Genomic DNA, 18,046 nt, shown 5'->3' on the forward strand with positions numbered 1-18,046 from the left:
CTGTACATTTTAGAAATTTCCAAAAATCAACTAAGACCAATAAAATTCAACAACAAAATAGTCAAAGTATATGAATTAGAAAATCATATAAGAAATACAAATGGTCAATACACAGTGCTCGACCTCACAAATAAGCAAATAAAATTGAAATGGAATGTCATATTTTGCTTATCTGACAGGGAAAAAGGTAAAAATTCTTTGGCACAAGTGTGATGGCATAGCATTCATACACTTGTGCTGCGACTGAAAATGGTACAAAGCTTTGAGGAGGAGATTTCACAGTATCTGTGAAATTCAAAAATGTGCATACTACTCAACATAGGAATTAATCCACAGAAATATTCTCCCAAATATACAAAGATATATGTACACAAATTTCAATGCAGCATTATTTGTTACAGAAAAGGAAATGTCTATCGATAGGGCATTGGTAAAATAAATTACTACTTTAAGGTGCATTCATACAGCTCATTTTTGTGCAATTATTAAATAAGCACAAGAGTAAATACTGACAAGAAAAGTCATCATAATAAATTAAACAGCTGTTAAGTGGAAAAAGAAAAACGCAGAACAATACATTTAGACCAATTCCATTTTTGCAACTATAGATATGAATGTGTGTGTGTGTGTGTGTGTGTTATGGTTCTGGAAGGATACACATCAGGTTGTTTATGGAGGTTCAGAATGGTTTTCATTTTCACACTTACACTTTTGTTCAGTTTGCATTTTTAATCAAGAGCATGAGAATTCCTAATTGGAAATGAGTAATTCTGTAGCCAGTAAAGGAAACAGCATCTCTAAGGGCAAAATCTCTACCTTATATATGGACATTTAAAAAGCAAGTAACTTACCCCAGTGTAACAAAGCCAGACAGAGTTTTTGACAAGTCATCTTACTTCAGAGAAGTATACCTGAAAAACAGTAAAGCTAAAACAAATACACAAACACACACACAAAACTGACATATATCCAAGCTGTCTGTGGAAGATATAGAAGGATTATAAACAAATCTTTAAATTTGATCCCTCTATAATACTGTGGCTCAGTATCAGAGAAATGTCTCACATTCAAGTATAAGTTATAGATTTATTCCTGTGCACATGCGATCTTACATAGTTAAAATATAAACCATATATTCACATATAGCATAATCAAAAACTTTTCCAAGTTCTTTTATGTCATGACTAACCAGGACAGGTATCACAGAAAAAGACTAAATGTTTAACTAAACAAAAATGTTCTCATAGTGATTAAACAAGTACAGCCAGTCTAACATAATTAACCTCATACTCTCAGTTCCTAAATTTCTTATTTTCTAAAGCCTTTATCTTTACTATAATACTACAAAGCCAAATGGTTATAGCATAGGGAATGACTGTATATTTATTTCCAATAAAGAGTAGGAAATTTTCCGACACACTTTTGGAAAACTACTGTTTACTTGCAGATGAGGTAATGTTCGCAGCAGAGGGCGATCAGAGTAATTCAAAGAAAGCCTGAGGGCTTAAAATATCCAAATGATAGGGATGATGACTTCAGAGGCAAGTTTTCCCATGAATTCTACTCAGTTCCAAATACATTCTGAGTAAGATTACTTGTACTCGTCTGTCACGAATTAGAAGGTAGCATAATTTTAATATATTAGGCTTAGATTTGTCATGAAACACTAAAGGCTTTTGACCTTGCAGTCTTTTTTACCATCTGAAATTGAGGATTCAGTTCACCACACAAAGTGAATCTGAGGTAGAAAGCCCTGAGTTAGGTGAAAGGAGTCTTGAGTGCCGGTCTGGGCTCTTGGACCAGTCAGCAGTAGGTCTCAGGACCTCAGGTTCCTCATCCACAAATCAGACTGATGGATGATCTCTACAACACCTTTCTGAGCTGCCTATGATTCTGAGGGATTTCATTCTAAAATAGAAATCACAGCTTTACCAAAGCATATTATAAAATGTTAAGTGAGAAACACGTCTCCTAAGTCATATCTGAGAATTGGTACCAAGTGGTGAGTAAACAGAAAAACATGTTTGTTTACTTCACAACTTAATGAATCATAGGAAGAAAATGGGTGAGGACAAACATTTTGTAGTCTGGTAAATTTGTTTGTCAGACTACCAGTTTTTCCTCAGAATTTTGGTTCTCTATACACTGACATCACAGTTTCTTTAGGATTTCTAGCAATCGATTCAGTTTGGATTCCTTGTCATCTGATCATATTAAAAGTGCGCAAAGGGGCTGGCCCCGTGGCCGAGTGGTTGAGTTCGCGCGCTCCGCTGCAGGCGGCCCAGTGTTTCGTTAGTCCGAATCCCGGGCGCGGACATGACACTGCTCATCAGACCACGCTGAGGCAGCGTCCCACATGCCACAACTAGAAGGACCCACAACGAAGAACATACAACTATGTACTGGGGGGCTTTGGGGAGAAAAAGGAAAAAATAAAATCTTTCAAAAAAAAAAGTGTGCAAATTCCTCCCAGTTTTTTATGCTACCTGTTTCTGATACAAAACTTTCTAATAAAACAAATCCAAGGGCAAGTTTCATAATCGAGATGTGTCATAGATACACCATGTCACTGGGCTAAGTGCTGCAACGGAATTGACTAGTGACTAGTAATTCAGGCCACAGTTGACTCGCTTTGAACTCAGTGGATCAACTGAGTTAAGTGACCAAATAACTCAGGTGTTTTTCCTCACATACGATAACTATTCTTTTATTCAATGTTCCATGCAAAGCACAAACTATTCTTCCGGTTTGAATTCTTATAACCAGGTTTTGCTCTTATATAACAGAGAAACAATCCCAGGTGTGAAAAGGGCATAGTTGCAGCCTTGGAGAAATGGTGAAAAGTGGTACCTTACATAGACTCAAAGAGAAAAATGTTTATACGCGTGCTAAATTGTATCAGAAAGGAATAAAAGGAAGCTTACAAAAACGGAAATAATACAGAAAAAAATGACAGAAATTTTAAAACTGTGAAAAAAAGAAATCAAGCAAAGGGAAAACTAATGGTAAGGCAACCAAAATAAGTCTAACATACAAAACATCATTAAATTGAATTGACTTCCTAAGAATGAGCTATTTATTTGCCTTAAGCTTGTATATGGTCAAACTGTTCAATTATAAATTCACGGAGTCCCTAAAATAAAATGAAACCAGGAGCTTAGATGAAAATTTACAAATATTCCTAACACGAGGAACAGAAAGAAATTTTGCCTAACTTCATAAGACAACAAGCAACCTCCTCACAGGCCTCCCAACAGTATCAGTGTTTCATGGGAATTTCAAAATTCAATAATTTCTCAGCCCCTCCACTGCCAATACCTGGCTCTAAGCCACGTTATCCTCTGCCCATTAGAAAAGCCTTCTAACTGGGCCCGTTGCTGGTGCCCTTGCCCCCCAGTTCAGCCGATTCTTGAGGCAGCAGGCAGAGTGGGCTTGTTAACACGGAGCTCAGATCGTGGGTCTCTTCCCCCAAACCCTGCAGTAGTCCCCTTTCCACTCAGAGGAAAGGTACACGTCTTGCGCAAAGACACAAGGTCCTGGGTCTCTCCTGCTTCTCTGACCTCAGCAACCACTCTCCCCTTTGCTCAAGCCACCTTCTCAGAGGAGCCTTCCCTAACCAGCCTGCCGAAAAGTTCAACACCTTCCCCACCCAGGCATGCCATATCTGCTGTTCTGCTTAATTTTTTTTCTCCTTATTACTTAACACTATCTAACATGAATGTGATTTCTTATTTTTCCTGTTTATTTTCTAACTTTCCCCACTAGAAGGTAGACTCTACTAGACCAAAGGATTTTTTGACTGTTTTCTTTTCATCATTACATCCTTTACACATAGAAACCGGCCTCCCACATAGATGGTGCTCCATATACATCAACAGAATGAATGAATGGCAAGATATGACTCTTTCTTGAAATATTCTTCAAAACAGGCAGGTCAGATCACACCAAGACAAATTTAAATAAAAGCAGTCTTTAAAAGAGGCATTCTAATTTCATCAAAACACAGCTCTTTAAGAATCTGGCTAAATATCACAGAGAATTTCCGAGTAGGGATTCTTAACTATTTCTGGATCACAGACCTCATCGAGAATTTGGTGAGAGCAATATACCAACACCAGGAGGAGGCACATACACCAAAACTTCAGGCTATAATTTCAAGGGGTTGATAAATTCTCTAAAATTTATCCAAAGCTCCCAGATTAAGAATTCCTAATGCAGATAAATAAATGGAGTGCGTGATCCTGAGGCAATCTTCTGTAATTGTAGCTCCATGAATCGAGCCATTAAAAGACACCAAGCTATGAGGAGCTCGGGATAGTACTGCCTAACATTCCCCCTGGAATGTAATCTTTTTATGGTGATGGTTAAAAGGAGTAATGTGTCTTATTTAAAATATTTGGAGGGCCGGCCCCATGGCCCAGTGGTTACATTCGGTGCACTCCGCTTCCACAGCCCAGGTGTGGTTCCCAGGCATGGACCTACACCACTCATTGGCAGCCATGCTGTGGTGGCAACCCACCAACAAAACAGAGGATGGCACAGATGTTAGCTCAGGGCGAATCTTTCTCAGCAAAAAAAAATATAAATATATATATATTTAAAGAAATCTTTATAAAGAACACAAAAATTCACCATAGTCTCATCTAAATGATGCATCCATGATATCTAGGTGTGCCAGTAATAATTCAATTTTCTTAATATACCAAATGCAGTAAGCATGTTAAACATATCACTAATTCTTCACTTATTACTATAAACTTTAAACAAAAGGAAAAATCAAGATCTATAGTCTACTGAAGTATATTATCCGACTGTTTAACTTCTCATAGAGAATTCTTTGTGTTACTTTTATGTATTGAATTCTACTTAAATAGACACAGAATAGTCTCGATTAGTGTTAGAATGAGTGATCAGGCAGAAAGGAAATTATGTACAACTTGCTCCAATGATCTCAAAAAGTCCCTACATTTGTAGAAAAGTTTATGAGTAAGAAAAGCAATTCTGACGATTCTGTTGCTTTGATGAGCAAACTCAATGAGCTCCATCTGCCACTAATTTTTGCTTTTACTTTCTGCTAGAAAAGTATCCATCTATCTTTCACTTAAATAACAACATTCAAGCATTTTACTTAAATGTAATGAAAGACACTATTTCTTCAAGTGTCAAAAATGTAACAAAATAAATACAGCCTTGTCCATTTCCAGTAACCCCGTCATTTTAAGCACACTTACTTCTATTTCTTCACTTAGGACAGAAATTGGTCATGTTATTGCCATCAAGTAGCTGTTACAGACTCAAATTATTTTTAACTAAAAAAAATCTTCTTCCATCATCCTGGATAAGCTTTTGTCCCTCTGAAAACATAATTGCAAGTAATTTAATTCCTGATACTCTAATTGTATGCTTTGTTGCAAATTAATTCCTTGAAAATGCAGAGGGATAAACTATGATTTATAGACCTAGGTACCAAGTCAACACAGTTGTGTCAGAACAAGCATCTTACCTACATACAAAGTTACTTAAAATCTGTACATACATCAACCCCTTTAAATATTAACTGAATATTTGGTAAAATGTAAGTTATTAAAAAGGTGCTAGAAATATAAAAATTAAGAAGAAATCATCATTTACTTTGAGAAGTAACATAATTTTATGACTTTTTGACATATCAAAGCACTGCAATATGAATATGAATAAAGTGCCACGAGACTTCAGATTGATCCCAAAATACTGAATGCCAGAAGACAACCTAGGAAGGCCTGATGGAAAATTATTTACAGTTTAAAACTCTATCAGCAGTCCAGCAAGCATCAGAGCAAAACAAATATATTTCAATAACACAATGACTTAGAAAATTTATATCCTATGACTCTCTTTCTCAGAAGTAATTTACGAGGTAGTCTAGCAAAATGAGGAGTAAACCAAGAAAGAGGGATTCACGGATTCAGGATTCAGGAAAGCATGACTACAATCCAACTGACGGCTCCACAGACTTAAGAATGACCGATCCAGAGAGTAGCTGGAGTACAGAGGACCCCTGGAAGGAAACGGCAAGGAGGAAGGTGGGGATGGAAGGCCACTTGACATATAATATGATTCTGAAGATGCAAAAATTTAAACAAAAACACAGACTAGAATCAGGGGGAAAAGGAAGTCATGGTTCAAAATTGAAGCCACCCACCCAAATAAGAATAGGAGTTCAGTGGGATTTGAAAAGAAGAACGAAATGGATACCAAAAAACAAAGAGAATGAGTAAAAAACTGAAAATTTAGGATATAATGAAGAAGGCCCACGTATCTTCTCTCAATAAGAAAAAATAAAGTTCATTGGAAAAAACTTTACAGAAAGTACTGATCTAAATATGAACTAAAATAAAATATGGCATCATTTTGAGCAAATGCTGAAATTAAATAATCCATTTGAAAGAAGGAAGACACCCCTTAACCTTGATTCTAGGAACACTCTCCTTTGCGTGCTGAGGAGTCATATTGAGAAAGATGTAATCCTAGGCTCAGCAGTAAGTAATATTTACAAAGTCATAATAACAGTAATGCTACTGATTAATTTTTCAACTTTTTGGCTCAACCAATAGACAAAAATCAAAGATTTAATTAGAAATACTAAATACAAAATATAAAATGTTATCAATATTCTCACTTTACCATTGTCAAAATTTGGGTGGTATAATTATACAAAGAGAATTGGTGGGAAGGCAAGGGGTGAAATATCCCAACTTCTTGAAGTAGGAAGTCAAGAGAAACTATCTGTAGCGAATAGAACAAGAAATAGTGGTGGGATTTACAAGCGTAACCAATAAAAGAGGTCACAACATTAACATAATTATATGTGGAGGAGGGAGAAAGAAAGAAGGTGAAATTAGTAAGCTAAATTCTTTCCTACCATGGTATCTGTTTAAAGTAGATAAATAAAAAGAAAAGAAAAATAAGTCTGCATAAGCATATTATTCGGCCCGACGGCGGGGGCCACCGGAATAACCAAAACCAGAAATGGTTCAAGTTAGCTGCTCCAAAGATCAGGAATGGCATAGCGAGGGTAGTGGGGCAGTATGTTTCTGTAACCATGTGCATGGACTATTTTCACACAAAATTATTATTTAGTCTTTTTAATTAAATTAAGTGCTATAGGATTTCAGAGAAAATAACTACTAACAAAATCCTAGGAGCCAACAAAAAGTTCACGGAAGTGAAATCTTAGTTGAATTCCAAGAAATATAAAGGAAGAGAGTAGTGCTGTATTTCTTCTATTTTAAGATTGTAGGGGAGCAGAATTTGCTACCCCAAAATGTACCTGTTTGGCTTGATTATTTTGTTTTTTGTTTTGTTTTGAGGAAGATTAGCCCTGAGCTAACATCTTCCGCCAATCCTCCTCTTTTTGCTGCAGAAGACTGGCCCTGAGCTAACATCTGTGCCCATCTTCCTCTACTTTATATGTGCGACACCTACCACAGCATGGCGTGCCAAGTGGTGCCATGTCCACACCTGGGATCAGAACTGGCGAACCCCAGGCTGCCAAAGCAGAATGTGTGAAATTAACCACTGCACCACTGGGTCAGCCCCTTTGGCTTGATTATTTTTAAGAACAACAGACTTAGGAAGAAACTTTGACCTTCCACCTAACTGTGTAAAAGAATTTTAGGTAGAGGGCCTGATTCAAGAAGGAGCTATCACCGTAGATATAACATGAACTGGCTGTGGTAGACAGGGAGGAACCTAGAAAGGCAGAGGAAAATTTCTTCCTCCCCTACCGGATTCACAATATTTTAATGCCTCTGAAATCAGGGTGTGCGTTAAAATTGATGTCATCTTACAATTACCGATGGCCTGGTAGCAGTGGTGATCCAGATGTCATTGACTATAAACATACAAACAGGGGTACTTTCCTAATGACAGACTGCACAATTTTAACCCATCAATATTTCAGTCAACAAACTATTTGAAGACCATTTGAGGAAGTAAAATGAGCCCTGAGTGTGGTCTGAAAACCTTATGTTGACATCTCATGGAAAGATCAATACAGGACCAGCACAAAATTTGCAAAATGGATCAACCTGGAAGAAAATCTCAGAAACAACAGTGAAGCATTTTTTTATGAAGTGCTACGGTGCAAACGGTCTTGATACCCCAGAGTGTGGTATTGTTCGGGCAAATACTGATGTCAACAGCACTGATTTGGAAAGGGATTCAAAAAAACTAGATTCTGAAAATGAAAAACAATGCCTTAACCAATTTCCTTGATTTATACTTTTTCCTTATAAGAGTGATATGATTTAAACAAAAATCTTTATCTAAATAATTCTAAAAGAGCTCTTTCAGTGGGCATAAAACAAGAATTCTAAATGATGCGAAACAGTTAAATGGGCAGCACTTTTCCTGTGTTAGCAGCACGAAAATGATGGTGTATCTTACAAATCCATGATGTCTTAGATTTAAAGAATTACAACTACCTAGAAAGAGTGATAATTAGGAGAAATTACTTCTAGTTTCGGTAAATCATGACAGATTCCACAGAGAAGTGAAGATTTACCGGCCCCTTGAAGAATAGGGAGGAATATGAAGCATGTTGTAAGTATAAGAGATTCCTAGAGAACCTATGGTCTGTAAAAACAACCGTCAGCCAAAGGATATCAACAAAAGACAACAGGAACTCCTGTGTAAGAACTGATTTGCAAGATTAAAATCAAAGACCAAGAAGCCACTTGCCCAGATGACTGCTTTTTATAGAAAGAATATTTTTATATCCTGTTTGTTCTGTGTGAAAACCTTTTCTTCCCCCAAATCAGACCTGTGACTGGCAGTATTGTTGAAAGATTGCATGTCACTTGAAAAATACTCAGCTACCTCCTGGGTAGGTCTAATATAATATTGTGTGTGTGTGTGTGTGTGTGTGTGTAATCTATTTTCCCTTTCATCTCCTAAACACTGACCAGTTTGGTTCAGAAATTTTGTTGGCACTTACAGAAATCTAATTGTTCGATTAGCTCATGTTTATAGTTTCCTAATTTTCATAGGTTTAGACACCCAAATAACAGCTGGAAGTGAACGTAAAATGAGAAAATATAATTCTGAGAAAAACTAAGTTGTCCTATGCCTTCACTAAACAGATATTTGGTAACAGCTGTTCTTAAACATGAGTTGACATTTTTAAAACCTATTATAATACCATTAGAGAAGCTCCTGAGAATCTCTGCTTGGCTCAAGCCTTCAGCTCTTATTTAATACAAACAGATAAAACACTTCTATATCCCACAAACTTTACAGAAATTATTGGCACAAGAGGATAGTCTCTCTCTCTCTCTCCCCCCACCCCTTCCCTCTCTTCCTCTTTCTCTCTCGCACTTTCTCATTCACTGTTATACAGATAGATATACAGATTTGTAAGTCTATACTGTTTCTGGATTTTCTCCTCTAATTGGCAAAGACTTTAAAATTAATATTAATGCCATGATGCCCCTTAAGAGTGTATCCAGTTGGGTCATATTCATTTTCTAGTCCACAGTACTCTAGTTTGACTCAAAGAAGTCCACAGGGTACCACAAAATCTGTTTAAAATAGTTATCAAATGTGTGACTCTCCTTCCAGATCCAGAGTCCACCAGACGACGGCTCCCTCAGCTCTCTTCTCTCCTCAGCAAGTCTCCATGTTATGCTAAGCAGGACCACAGCTTTACTCAGCTGAGCGGGTGACCTAAAGATGCTAAGGGCCAGGCAAAGGCTCTCTCACACTAACTGACAGTGAACTGTATTCCCTTTGGGGGAGACTTTATCAGTTACCATAAAATTGTACAAGTGGGAAGAATTCAGCCTACTAATTTTATGGAGGAATAAGTGACTTGCTGACCTTCATTCAGTGAGAATCAATATCCACAAACATTTCACATAGCCTACCTTAAACACACTGAGTGTTCACAATTCTGAAAAAGGTTGTGAACTTCCAAGGCATGGCACTTAAATTTGACAGTGATTTTCACTACATATCCAGCATTTCTGTGTCTAATATTTCTTATAAAGACTTACTAAAATTCACTTGACAATATGATAATGACATGGATCACATCTTTAAGTTTGGCACGTCAGCAATATAGATTCAAGGCTTACAAGAATGGATATTTTTGGTTTTCACATTCAATCCAACAGAAAGTATGAGGATAATCCTAAGTCAGAACTGTTGAGAAAGGTTGTTAAACATATAAATATGTATTTTAAAATAACGCCCACCCCAGGGCCTAGTGCTTAAGTTTGGCTCACTTTGCTTCAGCGGGCTGGGTTCAGTTCCCAGGCACAGACCTATACCACTTGTCGTCAGCCATGCTGTGGTGGTGACCCACACACAAAATAGAGGAAGACTAGCTCAGATGTTAGCTCAGGGCAAATCTTCCTCAAGCAAAAAAAAAAAAAAAAAGAGGAAGATTGACAACAGATGTTAGCTCAGGGCAAATCTTCCTCAGCAAAAAAAAAAAAAGATATACAATAAGCCAAGAAGCACATGAAAAAATATTCAATATCATTAGTCATCAGGAAATGCAAATCAAAAGCATAATGAGATACCACTTCACATCCACTAGGATAGTTATAATCAAAAGCACAGGCAGTAACAAGTGTTGACAAAGATATGGAGAAACTGGAACCCTTGTACATTGCTGGTGGGAATGTCAAGTGATGAAAACTGCTCTGGAAAACAATTTGGCAGATTTTTAAATGTTAAACATAATGTTACCATATGACTCAGCAATTCCACTTCTAGGTATATACCCAAGAGACATGAAAACATACATTCACATAAAAACTTGTACACAGATTTTAGGAGCAGCATTATTCATAATAGTCAAAAAGTGTAAACTACCCAAATGTCCATATATTGATGAATGGATAAATAAAATGTGCTATCTACATATAATGAAATATTATTTAGCCATGAAAAAGAATGAAGGACTGATCCACACTGCAGCATGGATGAACCTTGAAAACATTGTGTTAAGTGAAAGAATCTGGTCACTAAAAGGTCTCATGATTTTATTCATATGAATTGTGCAGAACAGGCAAATCCGCAGACATAGAGAATAGATCAGTGGTTTCCAGGGATGGGAGGAGGGGAATAAAGAGTGATTGCTAATGGGTATACGGTTTCTTTGGGAAATAATAAACATGCTCTAAAATTAGATAGTGGTGATGGTGGCACAAGTCTGTTAATGTACTAAAAACCAGTAAGTTGTACACTATAAAAGGGTGAATTTTATGATATGTGAATTATAATCCAATAAAGTTATTTTAAAAATACCTTTAAAGGTCAAGTTTATTTCTGTACGGTAGTAACAAACAGACAATCACTTTTTTAAAACCTATCACTTAATTTCAAAAACACGCAGTTCCTGTAAATAAATCTAACGAGAGGATGTTCAAGGACTCCTACGGGAAAAATTAGACAGTGGTGTACATTTATCATATTATAGAAGATCTAAATATATTGACAGATAGTCATGGATTCTAGGACTGAAAATTTAACATATATCAATTTCCTTTTAATTGTTTTTAGACTCAAAACAATTTCAACACAATCTCCATTAAATTCCTAACAAATTTTTTAGAATTTGACAAGCTGATTCAAAAAATGTATATGGAAAGGCAAAGAGCCAAGGAATGCTATAGCACTCCCAAAAAAATTGCACAAAGTGGGAGGGCTCGCTCCCCAACTTACCAGATAACAAGATTCAGTTTAAATCTGTAGTAATTACGAGATTGTGGTATGGGCAGACACATAAAAAGACACAAGGAAAAACTACAGAGCCCAGAAACAGACACACACATATATGGACTCTTGATATTTGGAAATAATAAATAGCTGTTCTTTTAAGCCACTAAATTTTGGAGTGATTTGTCACACAGCAATAGATAACTAATAAATTGCTGCTCACCAGTATTCCCAGATCCACTTTCCCTTTAGTACAGAGGAGGATTAACCTTCCCCACCTCCTTGAAGTTAGGCACACTACATGACTTCTTTTGCTTCTAAAACGTGAGTGGAAATCATTCATGTCACTTCCAAGGAGGCATTTAAAGTATTTCACGATTACCCATGCTTTCTCTTCCAATACTACACCAATGGGGAAAGTCCTCTATTCCAATAGTACAGCTACAGAATGACGGGCATTCCCTGAATTTACACCTTGGAGTTACTGAGAAGAGTTGCCTTAATCCATAGGAAACTTTGCACGCATTTTATTGCATTAAGTTAATGAGATTGGGGGAGTATTTGTTACCACAGCATAACCTAGCCTATCCTTACAGATACCAGGCTCCCATTTCACTAGTAATTAAAGAAACAAACAGTAATGAGATAACAATACACATCCACCAGCAGGGCGAAAATTAAAGGTTCTGATGGTACTAAATTTGGGCAATGTTGTAGAACAATGAAAGCAAGAATGGAAATTGGCAGAACCACACTAAAAAAGTGTGGCATTATCTAAGAAAGCTGTTATCTGCAAGCCCCTGTGACCTAGTAATGTCGCTAGTAGTTTCACACTGTGAAGAAACTCCTGCATCTGTGCATCAAGATACTTGGAGAACAAGACTCACGGGTGGTTTATTTACGGTCGTGAAAGAGGAAGGAAGGAACGAAGGAGGGAGGGAGGGAGGGAGGTGACCCAATCATCCATAATCAGAATCAGCAAACAATATATTATATTCATACAATGAAATATATCCAGTCATGAAAACAAACAGCCACTGTCAGTAACAGTATTTAATCAACAAATCAACAATTACTGAGCACCTCTTATAGGCTCGGCCCTATTTCAGGTACCACGAATACAACAGTGAGCAAAACAGAAAACAATCTGGCCCCATAGAGTTTACATTCTGATAGAAATGAGACAGGGAGAAAAAACGAGCACGAAGAAGTGATAGAGTATTTTAAAAGGTGGTAAGTAGCATGCGGAAAGCCAGGGAAAGGACAGGGACAAGAGTGCACTGCAGGGTAGATGTGCATTTCCAACACGGCCATCCGGGCAGCCCTCACGGAAACGGAGATGACTGAATGAAGCCTGACGGGAAGTGATGCCACAGAGTACGCCACGTGGACAGCTGGGAGAAGAGCCTTCCAGGCAGAGGCAGCTAAAGCACACAGACTGTCTCTGATCTAGTCAAAGAGTAGCAAGGAGACCAGTGTGGCTGGAACCGAGTGAGAAAGAACAGCTGGAAATGAGATCACACAAGTACAGGGGAGGGGAAATCAGGTAGGTGATCCTAAAGACTTGGGATTTTCCTCTGTGTGAACTGGAAAGGCTTTGGAGATTTGGGAGCAGAAAAGTGACATGATCTGGCACATGTTGCAAGAAAAGAGCTCTGACTGCAATTTTGAGACGGGACTATGGAGGGCAAAGGACAAAAGCAGGGAGACCAGCTAGGAGGGTCCTTGCAATACTCCATGTGGGAGATGATGGTGGCCGCCATGGAGGTGATGAAAGCACTTATATTCTGGATTTATTTTGAAGACAGAGCAGAGAGGATTTCCTGACACATTACATCTGAGGTATGAGGGAATGGGAGAAATCAAAGAGGACTCCAAGGTTTTGGGCCTGACCAACTTGAAGGACAGAGATGGGGAAAACCACAGATAGAGTAGGCTTGGGCAAGATGAAGGTTCCATTTGGAGCTTGTTGAACTGAAGACATCTACCAGACATCCAAATGGAAATGCTGAGGAGGCAGCTGGATACAGAGGTCTGAAGTTTAGAGAGAGCAGTCAAGGCCTGAGCCATCATTTTGGAGTCATCACTATACAACTAGAGAGATTGCATGAAATCATGAAAGAATATAGAGAGAGGAGAGCCCCCAGGGAGTAAGGCTTAAAGCATTCTATGGCTGAAATCTCTGGGAGGAGAAGAGAGACCAGCAAAGGAGACAGACAGGAGCAGCCAGGGAAGAAGGAGGAAAATCAAGAGTGGTGTCTTGGAAGTCAGTAAGGAAATACGACAAAGAACACAGGGCAACAACTGTCACAGTGCCACCGACAGGTGAAGTAAGATCAACACTGACAACGGACTATTGGATTTACGGAAAGTGATGTCATTGGTGACCATGACAGGAGGAGTTTGGAACAGTATTGAAAACAAAAGATTGATAGGAATGGGTTTAAGAGAGAATGTGAAGAGATGAATTGATGGTAGGGGATACAAACAACTCTTTTTAAAAGTTTTTCCTTTAAAAGGAAGCAAAAAAATGGTTAAATCTCACAAACATAATGTAAAGCAAAAGAATCTATGAGTGAATGCCTCCTATATTCATATGAAAATTTTTTTAAAAAGTAAAACCAAACTTGTGAACAGGAAGGAACGAATAAAAGGATTCTGGGTATTGGCATACTCTCTTACCTGTGTGGTGAATAAACGGGTATTTGCCTTACAATTATCTGTTATAACGACTTGCTATATTATTTGTCAACTAGTACATTTATTTTACATACCTCTTCTCCCTATATATGTCATAGTTCAAAGTGTTAAAAAAAAAAAAAGATTATTAAGATCATGTGTGTGAAAAGACAACAGATAATATCACCACTGAGTCACAAAAGTTTTAAAAAGTATTTGAGAAGGATTATTCCAAATTATAAGCAGACCAAATTTGAATTGAAACTCCAAAGGTTCTGTGTACTAGGTCTGGCCAGTAGGGGAACGTTCGTGCCTTTCTGATTTAATTAAAAGCGGAATTTGTAAATCACATAAAATCTTAAGAATTAGAGTAGATCGTAAGCTCTTTTCTTCATTTTTAACTCCACAGGACATATTTTTTAGTATGTGTGCTTGGCTCTCAGTATGAAAAATGTAGTACAGTGTCTGCCAAGACAATTCTTTTTTTTTTCCTGGATATTTTTACGTTTTATTTCCAAGACCCCCCTGAGATAATGCTCTTCACAAACACAAACCATTTGGTTACATAACAGTGATCTAAGTATGAAGACATGACTGTTTCTTCCTGGGGAATTCATTATGAAAGCTCTGCCAACCCTGATGACGCTCCCAAGCCATGAATGAGTTGGCTGCGGACCGAGGGCCGTCAGATCCATCCACTGTTTTCAGTTGTTTTCCAGCAAGCGCCTAAGTTCCACTACTCTCTGTTCATTCAACAATCAATTTATTTAACTCTGGGAATCTCTTTCAAAGGGGATGATCATCTACTTCACAGAGAATAGGAGGGAAGACAAATGCCAGCCCAAAGCAAAAGGCAATGAAAATAAGTTTAAAAATGGTCATAAAAAAGTACTTCAAATCCATTCCACTCTCCCAAACTGCATACGCAGCATATGCTGGGTGGGAGCACATTATCTTATTTCAGATTAAAGTCACCAAAATGAGCCAGAGACGCTTCTAAACCTCTCTGAACTACTGATGACTAAGTCTCAAATAATTTTGAATTCCTAGTAACAACAAAATCTATTCGAACATTCTTTGTCTGCTTAAACAAGCCAACTGTTGTTTGTTGCTTGTTTTTTTATCACAAGGAAATAAAACGTTCACTGTCACTTCATTGTACATACTTCTTGTACAACTTTTTGGGTGTGTGTCAATTCCTAATTTCTGGTTTATCTGTTTAGTTAACCTCTGCTATTTTCTGGGCTTTGTTCCAAGAACAACTAAAATGCATTGCTAAAATTGGCATCTCTGCCATGGGGCTGAATTTCAGAGAGGCTATGAAGTGGTCTGAAACCATTTTTTTAATATTCTGCACACAAATTTATGCTAAAAAGTAACAGACACTGTTTAAAAGCAGTAATTGATAGGAAAGGTGCAATTTTTGTTTTCCTCCAAAACAATTTTTATTTTCTCCAAATGTACAGTACTCAAAGAGAATAAGTTCTATGCAAAAGCCACACGTTTTTGTTGCAGTGTTGCAAATACCGGCTTAAAGTTGAACACCGCTCTTTACAGTAGAGTAAGAGAGGATCTAAATATTTACATATAGACTATATATTTCTGAACTCTTTTATGAGTTTTTTTCTCTTTAATTTTTTATTGGAAAGCCCTAAAAGCATAAGTCATAAATGTATATAAACCAAGTGCCAAGATCTATATAGATTTCTTAAATTTCATGAAATAACGAATCTAGCAATGTTTGTAACATGTTAAAGAGTTAAAGAATTACAAGTTTTTAAGTTGAGAAGCATCCTGGATATGTTTAAAGGCCCTCAGAATCTTAATCCAACCCTCTAATCCGACAGATGAGGAAAATGAGGCCCAGAGAGGTTAAACGAACACAGCCGTCAAGGATAATAAATGGCAACTCATACCCCAATCCAGATGTTCGACTCCCAGGCTAGGGCTCTCAAAGAGTCTGTTTCAATATATTGAATACTTATGGAAATAAATTAACAGAGGACCCTCCAGGCAAGCCCTCAATACAAGGAACTCCGTCTCATCTGCCATCTGCAAACACACATCCTAGACACAGCACCCGCAAGAACCAGTTTTTCAGACGGCCTCACCATACCTGGGGCTTCCAAAGGGATTCCTCGGTTGGGTCTCTTTTTCTCGCCTCTACAAACCCCTTTAAATGAGTGCTCTGGTTAAGACTGCGGTTTGTTGTTCCGTTTTCTAAACTTGCTCGTGGCCAGCAGGAGAGAGTGGAAAACAGAAGCTGAGGTCTAAACCACCCCCTACAGCGCGAGTTTTTTCTTTTGTCATCCAAATCAACAAATCCGGCCTCCGGCCCCAGGGCTTACTGGTTTCTGTCGCAGCTCGTGCAGTTTCCAAAGTAGGAAGGAGACCTGGAAAAGAAGTTGCCCGGGTGGCACGTACTTTCGGTGGCTACCAACAGGTGCGCCCCCAGGCTCGGCGGGCTGCCCTCAGCCGCGCGCCCCGATCCTCCTCGCCCCGGGGCCTCCCGATCCCCTGCCCGGGGGAGCCGAGAGCCCCCCAGCGCCCCTCCCGCCGCCCGCCGGGCGCTGCCCCTCCGCTGGCGCCGCCGGGCCGGCCCCGGACTCCCGGTCTCCAAGTGGCCCGCAGGCTCCGCGCCCGCCCCGTGCGCCCCGGGCTGGCGGGAGCAGGACGCGGCGGCGGCAGCGGGCGGAGGAGAGAGAAGCGGGTCCGGCTGAATGCCGGGGCCCCCCGCGCGGAAGGCAGCGACGGCAGCGGCCCCGGCTCGGGCACCTGCTCGCTCGCGCTCGGCCGGCTGCGGGCTCTGCGGGGCGGCGGCTCCGAAGTCCTCACCGTGGTGCCGGGCGCCTCTCCGAGGACGGGAGGGCGGCGGCGTGCGGGAGGAGGGCGCGGGGCGCGGGGGGAGGAGGGGAGAAGGGAGGGCTGAGCCGGGGCCGCCCGCGCCCTCCGTCGCCGCCCCGGGGCGGGAGCAGCGGCCCCCGAGCGGCGGGGCGGCCGCGCAGGTGACCGGGGCGGCGGCGGGCAGTGCGCCGCGCGCGGCCGCGGGCCCGGGGAGGAGAAGCGGGGCGCCGGGGAGGGACCCCCGCTCCCCCCGAGGCCGAGAGCCGAGGCGGACCCAGTAGGCAGGCGGCGCCGCTCCCTGACCTGCAGCCGGCTCCCGCGCGCCCCTCCTGAGCCCGCGGGTCCCAGGCTCCGGGCTGGGCGGTGGGCTTCCCTCTGTTCCTCCCGCTTCCAGACCTCCAGGCCTCTGCTGCATCAGGGGTGTGCAAAATGCTACAATAAAGATTGCTATAATTGGGAGGCGTGGGAAAGAAGAGCGAAATGGAAAAGACCAGAAGTAGTGAGGTAGTGAGTTTCCTGTCACCAAGGATGTTTCAACCCAGCATTTTGGTCTTGCTTCTCAGAAAGGCTGAAGAGGGCCCTCATGCATCTAGCGGGCGTTGGACTAAATGACCATTTCTCTTGCAGTCTTGAAATTCAATGGCGTTTGACGTATCAAGTAAAAAAAAAAATTTTTAATTAAAAAAATCCGTCCTTGAACCGTCTGAATCCAAACCCGAAGTAATAGACATTTTGTTGCTCTCCACTCAAGATGTTCACTGGTTGATTTGTTTCTTTATGAACACATTTTTATCGAGGTCCTACTCTGCCGGACAAC

At 39.9% G+C, this 18,046-nt stretch overlaps 1 protein-coding gene across 8 annotated transcripts in view; it reads right to left on the reverse strand.

Annotated features, from left to right (window-relative positions):
- The window catches only part of LEPR (leptin receptor), a 73,780-nt gene extending 56,112 nt beyond the window's left edge, over positions 1–17,668 (reverse strand). For 2 of the 8 annotated variants that reach the window (XM_070268893.1, XM_023641936.2), the window contains exons 1-3: positions 17,161–17,336; positions 16,502–16,778; positions 852–911 (exon numbers count right to left, since the gene is read on the reverse strand). In XM_070268893.1, the coding sequence (XP_070124994.1) occupies positions 852–891 (40 nt within the window). In that variant the 5' untranslated portion in view covers positions 892–911; positions 16,502–16,778; positions 17,161–17,336. Of the gene's footprint in view, positions 1–851; positions 928–16,501; positions 16,779–17,160; positions 17,368–17,532 lie in introns of those variants that run through there. The other 6 variants (XM_070268889.1, XM_070268892.1, XM_023641934.2 and 3 more) reach the window with 5 other exon arrangements.
- Between the last annotated feature and the right edge of the window lie 378 nt (positions 17,669–18,046).

Source organism: Equus caballus, chromosome 5 (genome assembly GCF_041296265.1).
Source record: "Equus caballus isolate H_3958 breed thoroughbred chromosome 5, TB-T2T, whole genome shotgun sequence".
NCBI lineage: Eukaryota > Metazoa > Chordata > Mammalia > Perissodactyla > Equidae > Equus > Equus caballus.